The sequence below is a fragment of the Octopus sinensis genome, linkage group LG26 (assembly GCF_006345805.1).
Source record: "Octopus sinensis linkage group LG26, ASM634580v1, whole genome shotgun sequence".
Classification (NCBI taxonomy): domain Eukaryota; kingdom Metazoa; phylum Mollusca; class Cephalopoda; order Octopoda; family Octopodidae; genus Octopus; species Octopus sinensis.
The window spans coordinates 18,883,356-18,903,456 of record NC_043022.1 but is presented as its reverse complement, the minus strand read 5'-3'; the positions used below and the strand labels follow the sequence as shown (position 1 = coordinate 18,903,456).

The following is a 20,101-nucleotide window of genomic DNA, read 5'->3' as shown; positions in this document are numbered from 1 at the left end:
TCACATGCATACACACACACGAGCTCACGCACGCACACATACACACACATGCACACACACACACAAACACACACACACACACACACACACACACTCAAACACATGCACATGCACACACACTCAAACACACACACACGTGCATGTGCACACACATACACGCACGCACGCACACACACACGCATTCAAACACATGCACACGCACACACACATACGCACACACACACACACATGCATACATACATGCAGGCACACACACACATACACACACACGCACACACACACACGCACACACACACACAAACAAACACACACACACATGCACACACACACACACACATGCACATACACACACAAACACACACCTGTCAATTTAAACTCTTCCAGGTGGTGCTCCGGCATGGCCAGAGACTAATGACTAAAACAAATAAAAGGTAAAAAATATAGGGTGCGATGGACAAATTATTGCCATTTTATAATTTTATATTTTTAATTTCACACATGCACATTGTTTGTTTTTGATTTTGTCGACTACACAGTATGGTAGGGTCAGTTGGGCACCGTCTGTAAGCAAAACAGCACCATGACGCAATTCACTCAGACAGAAATTTGGAAACGACATGCTGCACTGCTTGGCATCTGCACCAGAAGCTCCAATATGAACATTTGAGAGCGTTTGGGTATCAATCTGAGGATATGTACCGAGAGTGATAAAAATCAAACATCCAGTCAACATCATGGTGTTTGGAGTGAGCACTAGTGATTGCAACTCAAAGCGCATTGTGACCAGCAGTGTGTAACAACATCTGATAGTCTGGCAGGTCATGTGACTAGATTTGGATACCAGATATAAGTCTATCACTCCCACAGACACTTACGTGCACACACACGCATCATCATCATAACCATCATCATTGTCGTCGTCGTCGTCACCATCACGTCATTGTCAGGCAATAAATTGAGGTAAATTTTCTCCAGATGCAATGCCTTTCCTGTCACAAACACTTATCTTTTTTCCAAGCAAAATTATATTTCCACATGGCCTGGAATGTTTGCATTGCAGATTGGAATCAAACGTTTGTTTGTTTACGCTCATTGTAATTTAAATTTACTATATAAACATATATATACATACATACATACATACATGTGTATATATATATATATATATATATATATATATACATATGCATATATATATATGTACATATATACACACATACATACACATACATACATACATACGTACATACATATATATGTGTGACCGCGTGTGTACCGTTGGCAGTTTTTTTCCCCTGTCTTCCCTTCTCTGGATCTTTCCTTCTCCTATGTTTCCGACAAAGAGCTCCGCTCGAAACGTTAAACCCTCCTTCTTTCCTTCTTTCCTGAGCATCCAATTATACTATATTTGTTCCACGTCCTCACGTTGTGTTTTTTTGTGCTTTCTTGTTTGGATTAAGTGGTTGGCGTTAGGAAGGGCATCCAGCTGTAGAAACATTGCCAGATTAGACTGGAGCCTGGTGCAGCCTTCTGGCTTCCCAGAACCCCGGTCGAACCGTCCAACCCATGCTAGCATGGAGAACGGACGTTAAACGATGATGATGATGATGATGATGATATATATATATCATGTAAGTTATTGGTTTGTGTGTGCCTGTCAATCCTTTTACAAACCTCTTTTTAGGGAATGACTTCCACTGATCCCTGTAATTCCTTTCCCTCTTTCAATTCAGATCATTACAGCAACACGCGATTGTCCTAGAGGTCAGTTGAAGCATGGTGACAAATGCTGTAGACCAGTTTTGCATTGTCCAGCAGGTAATATTTCACATAAATGCATAAATTTCATTCACATATTTACTCTTTTACTCTTTTAAGTCATTCGTTTCAGTCATTTGACTGCGGCCATGCTGGAGCACTGCCTTGAAATTTTTACCTCAAATTAATCAAGCCCCAGACTTGTTTGTTAAGCCTCGTACTAATTCCGTTAGTCCCTTTTGCTAAACTGCTAATTGACAGGGATGTAGACATGCCAACACCAGTTGTACTCCAGGTAATCCAAAATCTGAAAGGCAAAACTAAAGTCCATCACCAGTCAAATTTGTAAATCCATGGCCGCATTACCCAATTCACTGACTGATCTATAAAATAAACAAAAATTACGGGTTACATACATTTATTTATTCATTATAGGCTTACGGCTATTTCGCCCATGCATTTGTGTTGTGTTCATGGTTCAATCTCATCAACAGGCATAGCTGAAACAGCTGTGACTAATCTGAGTTTCTGAATTTTCTCTTTGGTTCATTTTTGAATTTTTCTACTCTTGGAATTTTCTAGGTTCTTATGTGAAAACGTGTGAGCGGAATGGTAACTGTGACGAGTGTTTGCCTTGTACCAGAGGAACTAAGAACCCATTCATCACTTCATCATTTGATGTCAAGAAATGCTATAAAAACGACTGCCCCACAGGTAAATATCATTTCTATTATAATATCGGTTTCCGTGTAAGAAAAATATCGTGTTTGATGGCATATAAGATACACGTTTTTAGCCACCACCTAAATCCCCACCCCAACAAAAAATTTCTCATAAGAATCGGCTTAGATCTCATAAGCTTTCATGCACTAAAAATGTTCCCCGCCTCCCAAATATGCGCTTCTGAAATTGGGCTGTTTGTGATGTGTTCGGGTGTTTTTAGGCCATCAAAATTCGGTATCTTGTTTGAGGGGAGGCGACTCTTCACGGATTTTTGAAAAGAATCAACTCCCTTGTTTTCTCTCCCTTGTTTCTGAAACTGAAGACTTGTATGTGTGAGTGTACATGTGTGTATGTGAGTGTACATATGTGTGTGTGTGTGTGTGTGTGTGTGTGTGTTTTAAAAAAATTGAGCAGAAACACGACCAAGATACGAACAGAAAATTCACACACAAGACACGGATGTCTTCTTTCCTCTTCAGTTATCATCTGTAACAATAATATTGTTATTTTTGGGTGAAAAGCTGCTGGGAACAGGGAACAAATATTGTGGACGGTGACGAGAACAAAAGGGGCTAAACATAGAGGGGACAAACAAGGACAGAAAAAGGGATTAAGTCGATTACATCGACCCTAGTGCGAAACTGGTACTTTATTTATCGACCCCGAGACGATGAAAGGGAAAGTCGACCTCGGCAGAATTTGAACTCAGAACGTAACGGCAGACGATATACCGCTAAGCATTTCGCCCGGCGTGCTAACGTTTCTGCCAGGTCGCCGCCTTGGACAATGAACAAAATAAATACACAATATATGAGGGGTGTTCAAAAGAACCTGAAATTTTACAATATTATTCTGTTCCCTTAGTTTTTGCATGTTTACACTTTTACCACCTTCAAAGTATTCTCCGTTTGAAGCAGTGTATCGGTCCAGACACGTTTTTCCATTGTTTGAAGCAGTGCTGGAACTCTTGTGAAGCGGAGCCTCTTAATGCCTCCGATGTTTTTTTCTTCACCTCATCAAACTACACTCACCAAGCTACACTCATCAAACTACACTCACCAAGCTACACTCATCAAACTACACTCACCAAGCTACACTCACCAAGCTACACTCATCAAACTACACTCACCAAGCTACACTCACCAAGCTACACTCACCAAGTTATACTCACCAAACTACACTCACCAAACTACACTCACCACGCTACACTCACCAAGCTACACTCATCAAACTACACTCACCAAGCTACACTCACCAAGCTACACTCATCAAACTACACTCACCAAGCTACACTCACCAAGCTACACTCACCAAGTTACACTCACCAAACTACACTCACCAAACTACACTCCTCAAACTACCCTCACCAAGCTACACTCACCAAGCTACACTCACCAAGTTATACTCACCAAGTTACACTCACCAAACCACACTCACCATCCTACACTCACCAAACTACACTCACCAAACTACACTCATCAAGCTACACTCACCATTCTCCCTATCTCTCTCTTCCTCTCTCTTTAGATGCCTTCAGAGTCTCTGGCATCAAATGCGAGTGTGCTCTTCATGATGGTTACGTGGGGGAAAACTCTCACTTCTGTCAGATAAGCCCTCTCGAGTGCGCGAAAGGAAAGGAATTAACTCATGAAGGTAGGTCACATGATTCATTCATTTAATAATTTAATTAATCATTTATAGATTAATGAAGTACTGAAATAATTAACAGCAGGTGAATTTTCTTGCCATCACCATCATTTTTGCCATCATCATTATCATTATTCTTTTCTACTCTATGGCCAAGGTCAGGAATTTGGGGGAAGGGGGCCAGTCGATAAGATTGACCCCAGTACACAACTGGTACTTCATTCATCGACCCCCGAAAGGATGATAGGCAAAGTCGACCTCGGTGGAATTTGAACTCAGAACGTAAAGACAGGCGAAATACCGCCTGGCATGCTAACGTTTCTGCCAGCTTGCCACATTATTGTCATCACTGTCATCATCATTGCCATTATCATCATCATCATCATCTAAATCATCATGGACGATGATGATGATGATGATGATGATGATAATGAGGATGATGATGATGATGATGATGATGATGGTGGTGGTGGTGGTGGTGGTGGTGATGATGATGATGATGATGAAGACGACGACGATGATGATGGTGATGACGACGATGATGATGATGACGATGATAATGATGATGATGATGATAATGATGATGATGATGATGATGACGACGATGACGATGACGATGATGATGACGACAACGATGATGATGATGATGGTGATGATGACGATGATGATGATGACGATGATAATGATGATGATGATGATAGTGATGACGATGATGATGATGACGACGACGATGATGATGACGATGATGATGATGATGATGATGACGACAATGATGATGATGATGATGATGATAATGATGATGATGACGATGACGATGACGATGATGATGATGATGATGATGATGTTGACGATGATGGTGATGATGATGATAATGATGGTTATGATGATGATAATGATGATGATGATGATGATGATGATAATGATGATGATGATAATGATGATAATGATGATGATGACGATGATGATGGTTATGATGAGGATGATGATGATGATGATGATGATGATGATGATGATAATGATGATGATGATAATGATGATAATGATGATGATGACGATGATGATGGTTATGATGAGGATGATGATGATAATGATGATGATAATGATAACGATGATAATGATGATAATGATGGTTATGATGATGACGATGATATGATGATGGTGATGATGATGATGATTGTTATGATGATGATGATGATGATGATGATGACGATGATGATGGTTATGATGATAATGATGATGATGACGATGATGAAGATGATGGTGGTCATGGTGATGACATCATAGCTACGATGATGACAAAGATGACGATGATGACGATGATGGTGTCTAGATATGTGATGAATTTTCTTTCTTCTGTCTCCCTGTCTGCAGGTAAATGCGAGGATTGTGAGAACAACCACTACAAATACTGGGTCGGAAAAGGTTACTGCATCAGAGACGTCGAGTAAGCCAGATCTGTTTCCTCTCTCTTTAACATTGGTATAAATGCATGTTCCCGATTTCTGATTTGTCCTTCTTCCTTTTTCAGTTGTTCCATGATAGGTTTGAATAAAACAGCCGGAAATCTTGCAACCCCTACCATATGTCTGGGCCTTGAAGATAAATGTTCTCGTAAGTATTCTTCAACTGCTACAGAAATATTCATTCACAATGATCCCACCACCACCACCACCTCCACCTCCACTCACCATTTACTATTTACTTGTTTCATATATCTTTATATATATAAAACTGAGAATGTGTGTCTGTCTGTCTGTGTGTTTCCCTAAAAATTTTTAACTTTTTGCCTAGGGTGAGCCCACAGCAATATCATATCTTCTCCACTACGATTCCCTAAAACTTGAGAACTACATAACCAATTTCATTCAAATTTTACACATGCCTGACTTAGGGTCCAGGGAGTGTCATCGGCAAAAAAAAAAATGTTCAACTTCTTGCCTAGAGCGAACCCATAGCAATATCATATCTTCTCCACTATTTCAGTATTACGTGTTAAAAGTGAAACAAAAATATTTCTCTATTTTATGTCAGATACTTTCACTTTAACAATAAAAATAATAATAACAATTGAATTATATGTAGTAAGTAATAATTAAAATCAAACTAAAGTATAATATAATCGTAACATACAAAAGTAAAAATAGCAATTGGTATAAAATTGCATCAATGGTTTGAACTTGAATAAGTGGTTTCACATGAATGGGAATAAATTAAAAACAAAATTAGCGTGCAGAAATGGAATAGTCCAGATGGATAATAAAAAATTAAATTAAAGAAAAGACTATTGTCTATAAAGTATACAATGTAGAGAAGAAAGAAGAGCTAACAATTCCAGTCTGTTATATAATTTGAGTATTGTTATCACTAGCGATATCAAGATATAACTTTGTATTTTGTATTTTATGTGTAGATTTATATATATAGATGTACATGTAATATGTACACATATATATATATACACATATATACATGCACTAGCACTATGACCCAGCAAAGATGGGTCATAATGCTAGTATATATATATATATATATATATATATATATAAATATGTGTGTGTATGTATGTATATGTGTGTGTGTATGTGTATGTATGTGTGTGTATGTGTGTGTGTGTGTGTATGTGTGTATATACAACGGGCTTCTTTCAGTTTCCGTCTATCAAATCCACTCGCAAGGTTTTGGTTGGCTTGAGGCTTTAGTAGAAGATACTTGCCCAAAGTACCCTGCAGTGGGACTGAATCTGGTACCATGTGGCTGGAAAGCAAAAGTTCCAGAGCTTTTGGGGTCAGGGTATCATTACTTTCAGACCTGTTATGACCTGAAATGGTGGTGACTGTCAGGGACCCATTTATATATAAAGCAAGGGAAGGGTCTCTATATGGTTGCTCTGTCTGCTTGACATAACAGCTAGATCTCCCTGAAATTACACCCCATTCTTACTATCTTTAACAGATGGGAAGGTCACATTGGATTGGACAAGTCCTATATATCCTGTTTGCAATGAGGGTGGCTGGGTGGGGTGCTGCTGGTTGTGACTGTAGTGTGTTGGATCATAGGTAGGTGTGTTGGATCAGATCTAACCTGGGGCTAAACATCAACAATAACAGCAACTACTATTACTACTACTAGTGCTGCTACTACTACTACTACTACAACTACTACAACTACTACTACTACTACTACTACTACTACTACTACTACTACTAATAATAATAATAATATAATAATAATAATAATAATAATAATAACAACGTGTCTCTAAAAGAAATGGAGAAACTCTCAAAATACAAAGACCTGGAAATAGAGATAACCAGAATGTGGAATCTGAAAACAGAAACAATCCCTATCATAGTAGGTGCATTAGGCATGATAAAAAAATATTCAGACAAATACATAACAAAAACACCAGGACTTACAAACACATATAACATACACAGAAAATTGCACTACTAGGCACTGCACACATCCTACGCAGAACACTTTCCATACAATAACCATCAGAGAATCACAACAAATCACAGCACATACCCAAGGCACACAGAGCTGTGCTCGGTAGTGAAGTGAAAGCATGCTATAAAAGTAAAACTACTGAATAATAATAATAATAATAATAATAATAATAATAATAATACTAATACTAATACTACTGAATTTTCTTTCTTTGTATATTTCTATGTGTTTTTTGCTTCTATTTTTTTGTTGTTCTTTTTAATCGGCAGCAAAAGAAAGAAAGCCACCGTTGCCGCCAGACGTGAGGCCACAAACACCAACGACAGTCAGGGTCTCCTCCTCCGCTACAACAACAACAACAACAACAACTCCCTCTGTTCCAGTGGCAACAACAGTAAGAAGAACAGCAACGAAAAGGCTTTTAACGAAAAGAACAGAAGAATCGAAACCTACAGCCTTCATTCCTCCCGTGACTGAGAAGTCGGAGAGTGTGAGCATGGAGGGGAGAAGGACATCGACCCTGAGAAGCAACAGGAATGATTTTGATGTGTTTAGGTATGAAGAGGGTTGGTTTGCCTGGAGTGTCAAACTTGTATATGGATTTGCATACAGACACACACACACAAAGACAGACAGGCAGGAAGACAGACAGATAGACTCACACACAGGCAGGTAGATAGATAGATAGATAGATAGATAGATAGATAGATAGATAGATAGATAGATAGATAGATAGAGAGATAGATAGATAGATAGATAGATAGATAGATAGATAGATAGATAGATGGATGGATGGACAGATAGATAGATAGATAGATAGATAGATAGATAGATAGATAGATAGATAGATAGATTGATAGATAGATAGAGAGAGAGATTGAGAGATAGATATATAGATAGACAGACGGACAGACAGACGAACAGATATATAGATAAATAGAGAGGGAGAGAGAGAGAAAAAATATATAGATAGACAGATAGATAGATAGATAGACAGAGAGACAGACAGACAGACAGACAGACGGACGGACGGATGGACAGACGGACAGACAGACGGACAGAGATATAGATAAATAGGGAGAGAGAGAGAGAGAGAAATATATATATATATATAATATATATATATATATATATATATATATATATATATATAGATAGATAGATAGATAGATAGATAGATAGATAGATAGATAGATAGATGGATAGATAGAGAGACATCAATATAGATATATATAGAGAGAGAGACACAAAGAGAATGAAAGAAAGAGAGAGAGAGATAGCAGACAGACAGCCGGACGGTTTCTGTCTACCAAATCTTCAAACAGGTATAGGATGATGGTGGGGGGTCTCCCTGCAAAAACAATGAATGTTCAGTGATGGGAGGCAGAAGCAACCCCGACAAACTTGAAATGATGCGAAGTAGAGAATAACATTCAGACAAATGACCCCTTGGATTGGAAAGTCACGTGGAACACAGGAATGGCATAAACACACACACACACACACACACACACTCAAAAATACACACCATCCACAGATAAAAATCCTGCAATACAGACAATTTATTTTCCTTATTTCATTATTAATTTTGATATATAATACAAATATGATTCATATAATTTTAATATACAGTATTAATAATTAATATAATTTAATATGTAATACATATAACTAGCAGTATCGCCCGGCGTTGCTCGGGTTTGTAAGTGAAATAACTATATAAGCATTTTTAGAGAGTTACTTCCTTTATAGATGCCAATTCGGGCTTTCTTAGCCATTTCTGTTTTGGTGTCTTCAAGCCATGAAGTCGTTGTTCTAAAAGAACGCTGGTCTCCTTGACAACGCATTACGATGTTGATTTCCTTAAACTCCCTTCCCCACAGCTTCACGAGGGAGGGAAGAAGGGGGAGAAGCAAACACAGGTGCCGCCATCGACACACGAAAAATTATGCATTAAAATGGAATAAAAAATAATGTTAAATTATTTTTAAAATCGTAGACTCATCGTAGACGCACGCTAATAGTCAGACGGGCTCGATATTAATCACGACTATAAGATACCCGGTTTTGGTTAAACTGCACCGCAAAATGTGGGAGGAGTTAGGAATCTAAATCGTAGGAGACAGACACTCACACAACTACAGTTTTATATATATAGATTAATATTATTTTAATAGATATATATATGATTATATATTTGTTGTGCAAGATTTTTTATGTGAAGTCATGTGTTGAAACAGATATTGTTGTATTTCGGAATGGTCATTTTGCCAGTTTAGCCAATAAAAACACACGCACTATATATTTGGTGTTACTTTGCTTCAGTGTTATCTATTTTTTACATTAATCTTAATCTTATTTCGGCCAGAGTTCTTTCGTCACACTCCTGTGACCGCATCAGTGGTCCTTTGCTTTCTTCTTTCTTATTTGTGTGTCTCTCCTTACTAACCGTCAGCCATTTTGTATTTCTATTGTATGTGTCTTCATTTGCGCATGCTTATATCTCTGTGTGCGTCTATGTTTATTTAGTGTGTGTGTAGGGGAAAATGCCTGTAATATTAAGAAGGCTTAAGGAATGCCTAACACAGAACTCCATACTTGTGAACATGTACTCTCGCTATGTTGATGATATCAACATAGTGGTAAAGGCACCCTCACAAGAGAGTACTGCTGAAATAGAAATAGAAACTAATACTATGGAGAGCATCCAGCAAATAGCTAACTCCATCCACCAGAGTATTAAGGTCACAATAGATTACCCTACTAAACACTCTAACCATAGACTAGCAGTACTAGACACAGAACTCTGGCTAGAAACTGTGAATAATAAAACCCAAATCCTTCATTCATACTATGCCAAACCTATGGCCTCCAAATACTTGATCCACCGGAACTCAGCTATCGCGGATAATGCCAAATTCAATATTTTGATGGCAAACCTCATCAGAATAATGCGAAATGTGTCCCGCATGTGCGAGCCTACAGAGTTAAAGAGACACATACAACATTTCATTCACCGCATGCAAGTCATGGAACACTATGGAAAGGACAAAGAAGAAAATAGGGAAGGTCAACTTTTGGTATGATAGCCACAAATACCAAAGTGTCATGTTCGTTGACACCACCCCTAGAGGTGAACTGGCGTAGCGATTTAGGAGGACTCTAGACAAACTTAAGCTAAGGATTAAGGTTGTTGAAAAGCCAGGCAACCCTATCAAATCCATAATCGGTAGAACCTACCCTTTTAGTAGAACCCCCTGTACGGACAGGTACTGTGTGTAGATTTAGCCCACAAACAAACTGTAAAGCCAGAAATGTAGTCTATAGTATAAGATGTATAGAGGGATAACGCAGTAACAAGACAATGACATACGTAGGGGAAACGGCACGAAGCATAGGAGAGCGAATAAATGAATATTGGAGAGAACTTAAGGAAGGAAAGAGCTCATCAATTTTGTACCAACACACCGAGCAGGAACACGGGGGCTCAATCAACAACATAGAAGTTAAAATCTTGTCCACACATAGAACAGACGCAACAATCAGACAAATTACGGAAGCTACACACATAATAGGAGATAAACCTAGCCTGAATAGGAAACTGGAATGGAACACTAGCGCACACCACAACATATGACAGAAGAAGATCCCCATAAACTGGTTACAATATAAACAAAACTGAAAACATAATAAAATAAAATACACAGATAAATAAACAAATGGAAGTAAATAACTATATACATTTTTGAAAAAATTTTTTTAAATTTTTAAATTTTTAATTTTTTTAATTTAAAAAATTTTATTATCATAATTATTATTATTATATTATTATTATTATTATTATTATTATTACTAGTATTGTTGTTATACATACATACATACAATCATACGTAATAATAAAAATAATGATAATAATAATGATAATAATAATAATAATGATAATAATAAGTGGATTAAACACATGAACAAAATAAGAATAAACAAAAACGAATTACACGAACGTATATAAACAGAAGATACAAATATTACAGGCATTTCCCCCTACACAAACACTAAATAAACATAGACGCACACAGAGATATACGCATGCGCAAATGAAGACATACAATAGAAATACAAAATGGCTGACAGTTAGTAACGAGAGACACACAAATACACAAATAAGAAAGAAGAAAGCAAAGGACCGCTGATGCGGTCACAGGAGTGTGACGAAAGAACTCTGGCCGAAATAAGATTAAGATTAATGTAAAAAATAAATAACACTGAAGCAAAGTAACACCAAATATATAGTGCGTGTGTTTTTATTGGCTAAACTGACAAAATGACCATTCCGAAATACAACAATATATATATATGATAATCTATGATATATTAATATATGTAATTAACATAATTAATATATATATATATATATTATAAAGTATTAGGGAATAAATCCAAACTTACGGGGAAAAATCAGATTTAGGATTGAATCCAATTTTATAGTAAAATATTATATTAAATTAAATTAGAGATAAAACCACTATTAGGCAAATCATACAATGAAAAACTTAAGCCAATACATAAGATTAATAATTTATATTATTTAAATATATATTTAAATAATATAAATTAATTAATCTTATGTATTGCTTAAGTTTTTCATCGTATGATTTGCCTAATAGTGGTTTTATCTCTAATTTAATATAATATATATATATATATATATGCAAATAATTGCATATATATGTGTGTTTGTGTGTAAATAATTGCATCTGTATATATATATGTATATATGTGTGTATCTATGAATAACATAATATTGAGGTCTCTTTCTTTCTTTTGTTATCTTACCGTTTTTACCAATATATATGTGTGTATATATATATATATATATATATAAATATCTCCTTCACAGAGCCCAGTACATCTACGCAACAGTCATTGGTGTACTTATTATAATTGTCATCATACTAATTGCTTGTAAGTATAACATTTCTATCTGTTGTCCATATTGTACTTGTGTGATGACAGGCAGTGATAGGCTAGGAGTGGTTGTTGCAGTGGTAGCCGGTTGTGCTGTGGTATGGGTGGTAGTTGTCGATGAGGTCACGGCACTGGTGTTTGTTGTGATGCTTGTTGCGGTGGTGGTTGATATTGTGGTCGCGGTCGTTGTGATGGTTATCCTAATTGTTGGGTTGCATCAGAATATATGATGCTGGTTGTTTGTTGTGGAGGTGGTAGTGATGGTGGTGGTCGTTGCTGTTGTGTTTGTCTTGATTGTGGTCATTGTGTTGGCAAATAGTGAGTGTGGTGGTGGTAATCAACTTGTTGTTGTGGTAGTTGTTGGTATGGCAGTGGTTGTGGTGGTAGTAGCTGTGGGTTTTGTAACACTTGTTGTTGTTGTTGTTGAAACAGTTGATATTGATGTTGTTGTTAATGTTACCATTGTCTTATTCAACTCTCTTTCTCTCTTCTATTTTTCCCACACAAAACAGACATTGTAAGAATAAAACGTAAGTATAACCTGCAATATTTTCCTGCATCAAAACTGATCACAACCAACAAAAACTTGCCACACCCTACACACATACACAGCCATGAATAAAAAGCTTTACTGGTCACTGTACACCCTTTAGGTAGGGTACCCCATGATTTATATACACAACATAAAGAAAATAACACAACAAAAACAACAAAACTTTGATTGATATATATATATATATATATATATATATATATATATATATATATATATATATGCATACATATATATATACATATACATAAATATTTATATATTTGGACATGTTTTCCGGAAAGAATCTTATGAAAAGCTTCTGGAATTCAAAACCATACTGAACAACATACATCCCAACATCCAATTCACTATGGAATTCAGCAAACATCATCTCCCTTTCCTTGATCTCCTAATTATAAAAACACCTAAGAACCAAATCATAACAGACATCTACCACAAACCTACAGACTCACAACAATACCTCCTCTTTAGTTCATGCCACCCAATTAAATTATAATTAAATTAAATTAAATGTATATATAATTTAAAAATTGGATAAAATCTTCATAAGAATTTATCAAGTAGTTAGCATGAAAAACCTTGTAAGAGAAAAAAAAACCATCGATTTTTTTCCCTTAAATTTATTTATTTATATAAATAGAGGGCACTATTATACATAGATGACACACGCTAGGAGGGACTCTTAAAGTCAAAACTACTAAAATAAATAAACACATCATACCGAAACCAATTCTTGAAGCAGGTCATTTAAAAACAGAATTTAGATGCATATCACACTGTGATTTCGTAATCAGTGCAGTTTTATTCACTTTTTAAGAGTCCCTCCTAGCATGTGGCATCTATGTGTAATAATGCCCTCTATGTAATATAAATAAATAAATTTAAGGGAAAAAAATTGATGGGTTTTTTTCTCTTATGAGGTTTTTCACGCTAACTACTTGATAAACTCGTATGAAGAGTTTATCCTATCTTTAAATTGTAAATTTAACTGGAGTATATAAAATAATGAATTTTTATTTGGAATTTATCATAAGAGATAAGCACATTGTTACCGAAATGCAATTCAAAAAAGCCCACCATTAATATAGATGTGTAAAGGGTAAACATTCCTACATGCTGCGTTGGATACGATAGCTGTTCGCATGGTATGTTGTTTTTGTTTATTCATTATATATCTTGAATTATGCTTGCACTGAGGAGTTTCCATCTACCAAATCCACTCACAATGCTTTGGTCGGCTCAAGGCTATAGTAGAAGACACTTGCCCAAGGTTCCACACAGTGGGACTGAACCCAGAACCATGTGATTGGTAAGCAAGCTACTTACCACTCAGCCGCTCCTGCACCTATATATATATATATATATATATATATATTTATATATATATATATATTTATATATATATATATGTGTGTGTGTGTGTAGGTCCCGGGTTGAGTCGGGGTTAACCACAGTAAATAAGGTACTCAATACATAGCAGAGTAAAGTAATTTATTTTATAGAAGGAGCTTCTACAGGACTAGAACTGTTTCATTCAGCCAGCTTCCTGAAGATTTCATCTGAATGAAACAGTTCTAGTCCTGTAGAAGCTCCTTCTATAAAATATATATATATATATATATATAATATATATATATATGTGTGTGTGTGTGTGTAGGTCCCGGGTTGAGTCGGGGTTAACCACAGTAAATAAGGTACTCAATACATAGCAGAGTAAAGTAATTTATTTTATAGAAGGAGCTTCTACAGGACTAGAACTGTTTCATTCAGCCAGCTTCCTGAAGATTTCATCTGAATGAAACAGTTCTAGTCCTGTAGAAGCTCCTTCTATAAAATATATATATATATATATATATATATTTATGGTCACTTGTCATTGCCTTGGTGAGGCCTAATGTTTGAAGGTCGTGCTTCACCACCTCATCCCAGGTCATCCTTGGTCTACCTGTTCCACAGGTTCCCTCAACCGCTAGAGTGTGGCACTTTTTCACACAGCTATCCTCATCCATTCCTGCTATGTGGCCTTACCAGTGCAGTCGTCTCTCTTGCACACCACATCTGATGCGTCTTAGGTACAAGGGTTTGTTGTGGGAGGGTGTGTAGATGACTGCTGTAAATGGTAAAAGCCAAATTTCATGTTTCTTCATTTCTTTCTTCTGCAGATCAAAGCCGCAAGAAACGTAAGTAATAACTTCTTCACATATTAAGACAAACTAAAGAGGGAGTCAACAAATGGTTAGTTAACCTGCTAGAAATAGCAAGTCAGGTTCCTATCAAAGAGTACTTTTCTGACTTGAAAATATGAAGGACACTGTAGGTAGTGTATACACCGTGTCAGAGTAAAAGACACGACACATTAAATGATGTAGTCCTTGATACACTATGCCTCAGTAAAATTCAGGAAACATTTGATGATGTAGTCTTAGATGCACTATGTCAGAATAAATGATAGTATACATTAGATGATGTAGTCTTAGATACACTATTCCTGAATAAAACACTGGATACATTTGATGATTTAGTCCTATTGGGATAAAAGACAAGACTTTGGCCACCAAGATCTCCTGATTTAACACTGCCAGACTTTTTACCTGGGGTACAAGCAAAGGATAAGTGTACAAGAATTGCCCGAAAACCATTAAATACTTACTGCAGAGAGACTTTTTGAACACCCTGTACTATAAAGACACAGGAAATTTCTAGAAACTTGTATGGCTTGATATTTCTGCAAACTGAATGGTCAATAATCAGAGTGTATCACCTGACCTGGATTATAGACAGAACCCAGGTATTGGCATTATGAGGTTTCAATACTAGGTCTCACTACCGTAGCATTGGTTATTGGGGGACATGAAGCACAAATGCACGCACACACACACATGCACTTTCACATAGCCAACAACACAAAAAAAAAACCCTTAGGAAACATGCAATGTTAACATTTGCAGTTCCATCTAACCTACGTTTGAATATTTTTTGAAACTGTCAACATTCTTTTATTTATATATTTTTTCCAGAAAAGAGACATGACAACAACTACCAGTCAATTGGTGAGTCAAGATTCCATTGTGATATTTTTACATTTATAGTTATCACAGGATGGTCGTGGTTGGAACACCTTTGATCATAGGTTTGCTGGATCAAAGCTAACCTGGGACGAACAAGGAAGGACACATTAAAGAACATAATCCTAGATACATTATGTCTAAATAAAAGGTGACAGCAACAAACGTGGCCACAACATCTGTTTTCCATGCTGGCATGGGTTGGACAGTTTGGCTGAGGACTGGCAAGCCTGAAGGCTGCACCAGGCCCTAATCTGATCTGGCAAGGTTTCTACAGCTGGATGCTCCTCCTAACGTCAACCACTCTGAAAATGTAGTGGATGCCTTTTACATGTCACTGGCACAGGGGCCAGTCGGGTGGCACTGGCATCGACCACACACGAATGGTGCCTTTTACGTGCCCCCAGCATGGGAGGCATCAACCATATATACATACATACATACATACATACATATATCAGTGCAGGCATATCAAGACACATAAAAATGAACAAAAAAAATCAACATGCCAGACGAACACCACATGTATCCAGCATATATATATATATATATATATATATATATATATATATATATATATATAATAAATTCAGGTTGAATACTTGATAAATGTAAGCACCTGTATATGCCAGCAAGTGGTATAGGTGATAGGATATATGTATCAAAAGAAAAACAGGAAGCAAACGATTTTGAGGTACATATGTTTCGGGCTTTATTGAACAACTTATATCAATGCATAATTGATACAACAGGTAGATCAAAGGCCTTCTTCAGCCGCGTACAATTACCACACCAAAGACATGTATCACATTATAGCAGGTTTGAGAAAAAGTTTTGGAAAAAACCGGGTTTCATTGGGAAAGTAAATCCTCATAGGCGTACATGGTATTGTGAGACTCCAAAACAAATCGTCCATACCGTTTCTTCACTCGGTAAAGAATGAATACTGGGTAGGTTACTCTGTATATATATAAAATATATACACGCAAATTCGTGAAGCGTTCCATATTTTCTCGTCACTTAGCGGTTCGGCAAAAATAGACCGATAGAATAAGTACTGGGCTTACAAAGAATAAATCCCGGGGTCGATTTGCTCGACTAAAAGGCGGTGCTCCAGCATGGTCGCAGTCAAATGACTGAAACAAATAAAAGAGTAAAGAGAGTATGTATGTATGTATGATATATATATTATATATATCCATAATATGTATATATAAAATATATATACATATATATGTGTATATATATATATATATATATATATATTATATATACATTATATATATACATACATACATACATACATATACATATATATAGTTAATATTATATACGTATGTTTATATACACACACACACTCATATATATATATATATATATATATCTACACTCTCGGAGTGGTTGGCGTTAGGAAGGGCATCCAGCTGTAGAAACACTGCCAGATCTGACTGGCCTGGTGCAGCCTTCGGGCTCCCCAGACCCCAGTTGAACCGTCCAACCCATGCTAGCATGGAAAACGGACGCTAAATGATGATGATGATGATGATGATATATATATATAAATATCTGTATATGTGTGTGTGTGCATGTTATATAGTATATTTTAAATATATATCTATATCTATCTATATATATATACATATATACACTTCCTTCTGAGCAGATCAAGTGCGGAAAGTCTCACCCAATGACACACAAAGGCCGCTTCCTAAAAAACCCAGCTCAAGCAATTTGATCGACACATACATGGAAATGGGAAAGTCTGGTAGCACTCTCAAAAGTTCTGTACCATATTTCAGTAAGTATTGTTATTATTATTATTATTATTATTAAAGATTGCCCCGCCGACCTCCTTTAACAAGGAGGGCGAGGCCGTTTTCTTGTGCCTAGTGGCTGTGGCGAAAGAGGTCGTGTGGTGGACTCGTTTGAAAGGGCTAAAGACAGACACTTTCCTCTTTGGTCAAGGCCTCATCAACTTTTTCAAGTTTCACTTGAAAAGGAAGATGAGGTTAGAGTGGAAAGTGCTGTCCGATAGCAAGTTTTATGAAAGGTGGGTGAATTGTGCGAGACTGGGCTGTATAAATGGACCAGTTCTCAGGTTTCGCCTGTGATTTCAAAAAGGTAATACAAAAGGAGAAAAAAGGGGACTCTCTACACCCCCTTTTTAGACCAGGCTCCCGTTGGCCTTTGTAGGGTTTTTTCCACCAGGAACCTTTCGAAACGTCTCCCCCTTTTGGGAGTTTTTCATTGTTTTAATAATCATTGTTATAAAGTTTTTTTTTACACGGATTTTTTAACAAATGGACAAAACCCTTTGTAACCTTTCATCCTGTCTTGTCCCTTTATGTAATCATGCGTGTCAGCCCTTGTGGCCAATAAAAAAGAATTGATTATTATTATTATTATTATTAGTATTACTATTATCATTATTATTATTATTATTATTATCATTATTATTATCATCATCATTATTATTATTATTATTATTATTATTATTATTATTATTATCATCAAGGCAGCAAGCTGGCCGAATCGTTAGCCCACTGCACGAAATGAATAGCTGTATTTCTTCTGCCACTACATTCTGAGTTCAAATTCCACTGAGGTCGACTTTACCTTTTATCCTTTCAAGGTCAATAAATGAAGTACCAGTTGGGTACTGGGGTCAATATAATCAACTATCCCCCTCCACCAAATTTCAGGCCTTGTACCTATAGTAGAAATCATCATCATCATCATCATCCTCATCCTCGTCATCATCATCATCATCCTCCTCATTATCATCTCATCCTCATCATCAACTCATCATCATCATCATCCTCATCCTCATCATCATCCTCGTCATCATCATCATCATCCTCCTCATCATCATCCTCATCCTCATCATCATCCTCATCATCCTCGTCATCATCATCCTCCTCATCCTCATCCTCATCCTCATCATCAACCTCATCATCATCATCATCCTCATCCTCATCCTCATCATCAACCTCATCATCATCATCATCCTCATCCTCGTCATCATCATCATCCTCGTCATCCTCGTCATCATCCTCATCATCCTCCTCATCCTCATCCTCATCATCATCCTCATCATCAACCTCATCATCATCATCCTCATCCTCATCCTCATCATCATCCTCATCATCAACCTCATCATCATCCTCCTCCTCCTCCTCCTCCTCCTCATCATCATCATCATCATCATCATCATCATCATCATCATCATCCTCCTCCTCCTCCTCATCATCATCATTATTTTCAAGGCAGTAAGCTGGCAGAATCATGAGCACATTGGGCAACAATACTCAGCAGCATTTTGTCCGTCTTCATCCTCTCAATTCAAATTCTGCTGAGGTTAACTTTGCCGTTCATCCTTTTCGGGGTTGATGAAATAAGTACCAGATAAGCACTGGGGTCGATGGAACAAGCTGCCAGACGAGATGGTGAAGATGCCGACGACCGCTTTGTTCAAAGCCTCCCTTGACCTCAAGTGGCCTGAACTCTTTACATGAACACCACCCTGTACTTAACTCCATGTCCCCCTACATGGCCTTGCTATTTGCTTTTGAGCCAAATTAACTAACTAACTAACTAACTAACTAAAACCATTGCACATCTCTCACAGAAAAGGATTCATAATTTCATGACCAAAAACTGCTGTAAAATATTCACTTTTCTTTGCATCCAGCTTGAGCATAAATTCATTTGAGATTCCAGCATTGTTGTTGTGAAATGAAGGAACAAATGGAGAAAAATCAGTCCCCTTTTTCCATGTAAAGTAATGGTTTCTCAATTGGGGTGCATATGGCCTCTGAGGGTCCATATGAGATTTTGGTGGGGGTCTAAGCAATAAAATAGCAAATTGGGGATTCACAATGGTATTTTAAGGGCCCCTGAAAAAAATTTTGCTTTTGATATGTGTATCTCAGAGTAG

General features: G+C 36.9%; 1 protein-coding gene across 1 annotated transcript in view; it reads left to right on the top strand.

Moving 5' to 3' along the window:
* Window positions 1-20,101, top strand: part of LOC115224755 — a 31,797-nt gene that overhangs the window by 6,525 nt on the left and 5,171 nt on the right. The window contains exons 3-13 of the mRNA XM_029795650.2: window positions 1,734-1,818; window positions 2,341-2,472; window positions 4,009-4,134; window positions 5,500-5,572; window positions 5,657-5,739; window positions 7,848-8,133; window positions 12,476-12,540; window positions 13,056-13,073; window positions 15,262-15,279; window positions 16,117-16,149; window positions 17,828-17,962. Of these exons, the coding sequence (XP_029651510.1) occupies window positions 1,734-1,818; window positions 2,341-2,472; window positions 4,009-4,134; window positions 5,500-5,572; window positions 5,657-5,739; window positions 7,848-8,133; window positions 12,476-12,540; window positions 13,056-13,073; window positions 15,262-15,279; window positions 16,117-16,149; window positions 17,828-17,962 (1,054 nt within the window). The remainder of the gene's footprint in view (window positions 1-1,733; window positions 1,819-2,340; window positions 2,473-4,008; window positions 4,135-5,499; window positions 5,573-5,656; window positions 5,740-7,847; window positions 8,134-12,475; window positions 12,541-13,055; window positions 13,074-15,261; window positions 15,280-16,116; window positions 16,150-17,827; window positions 17,963-20,101) is intronic.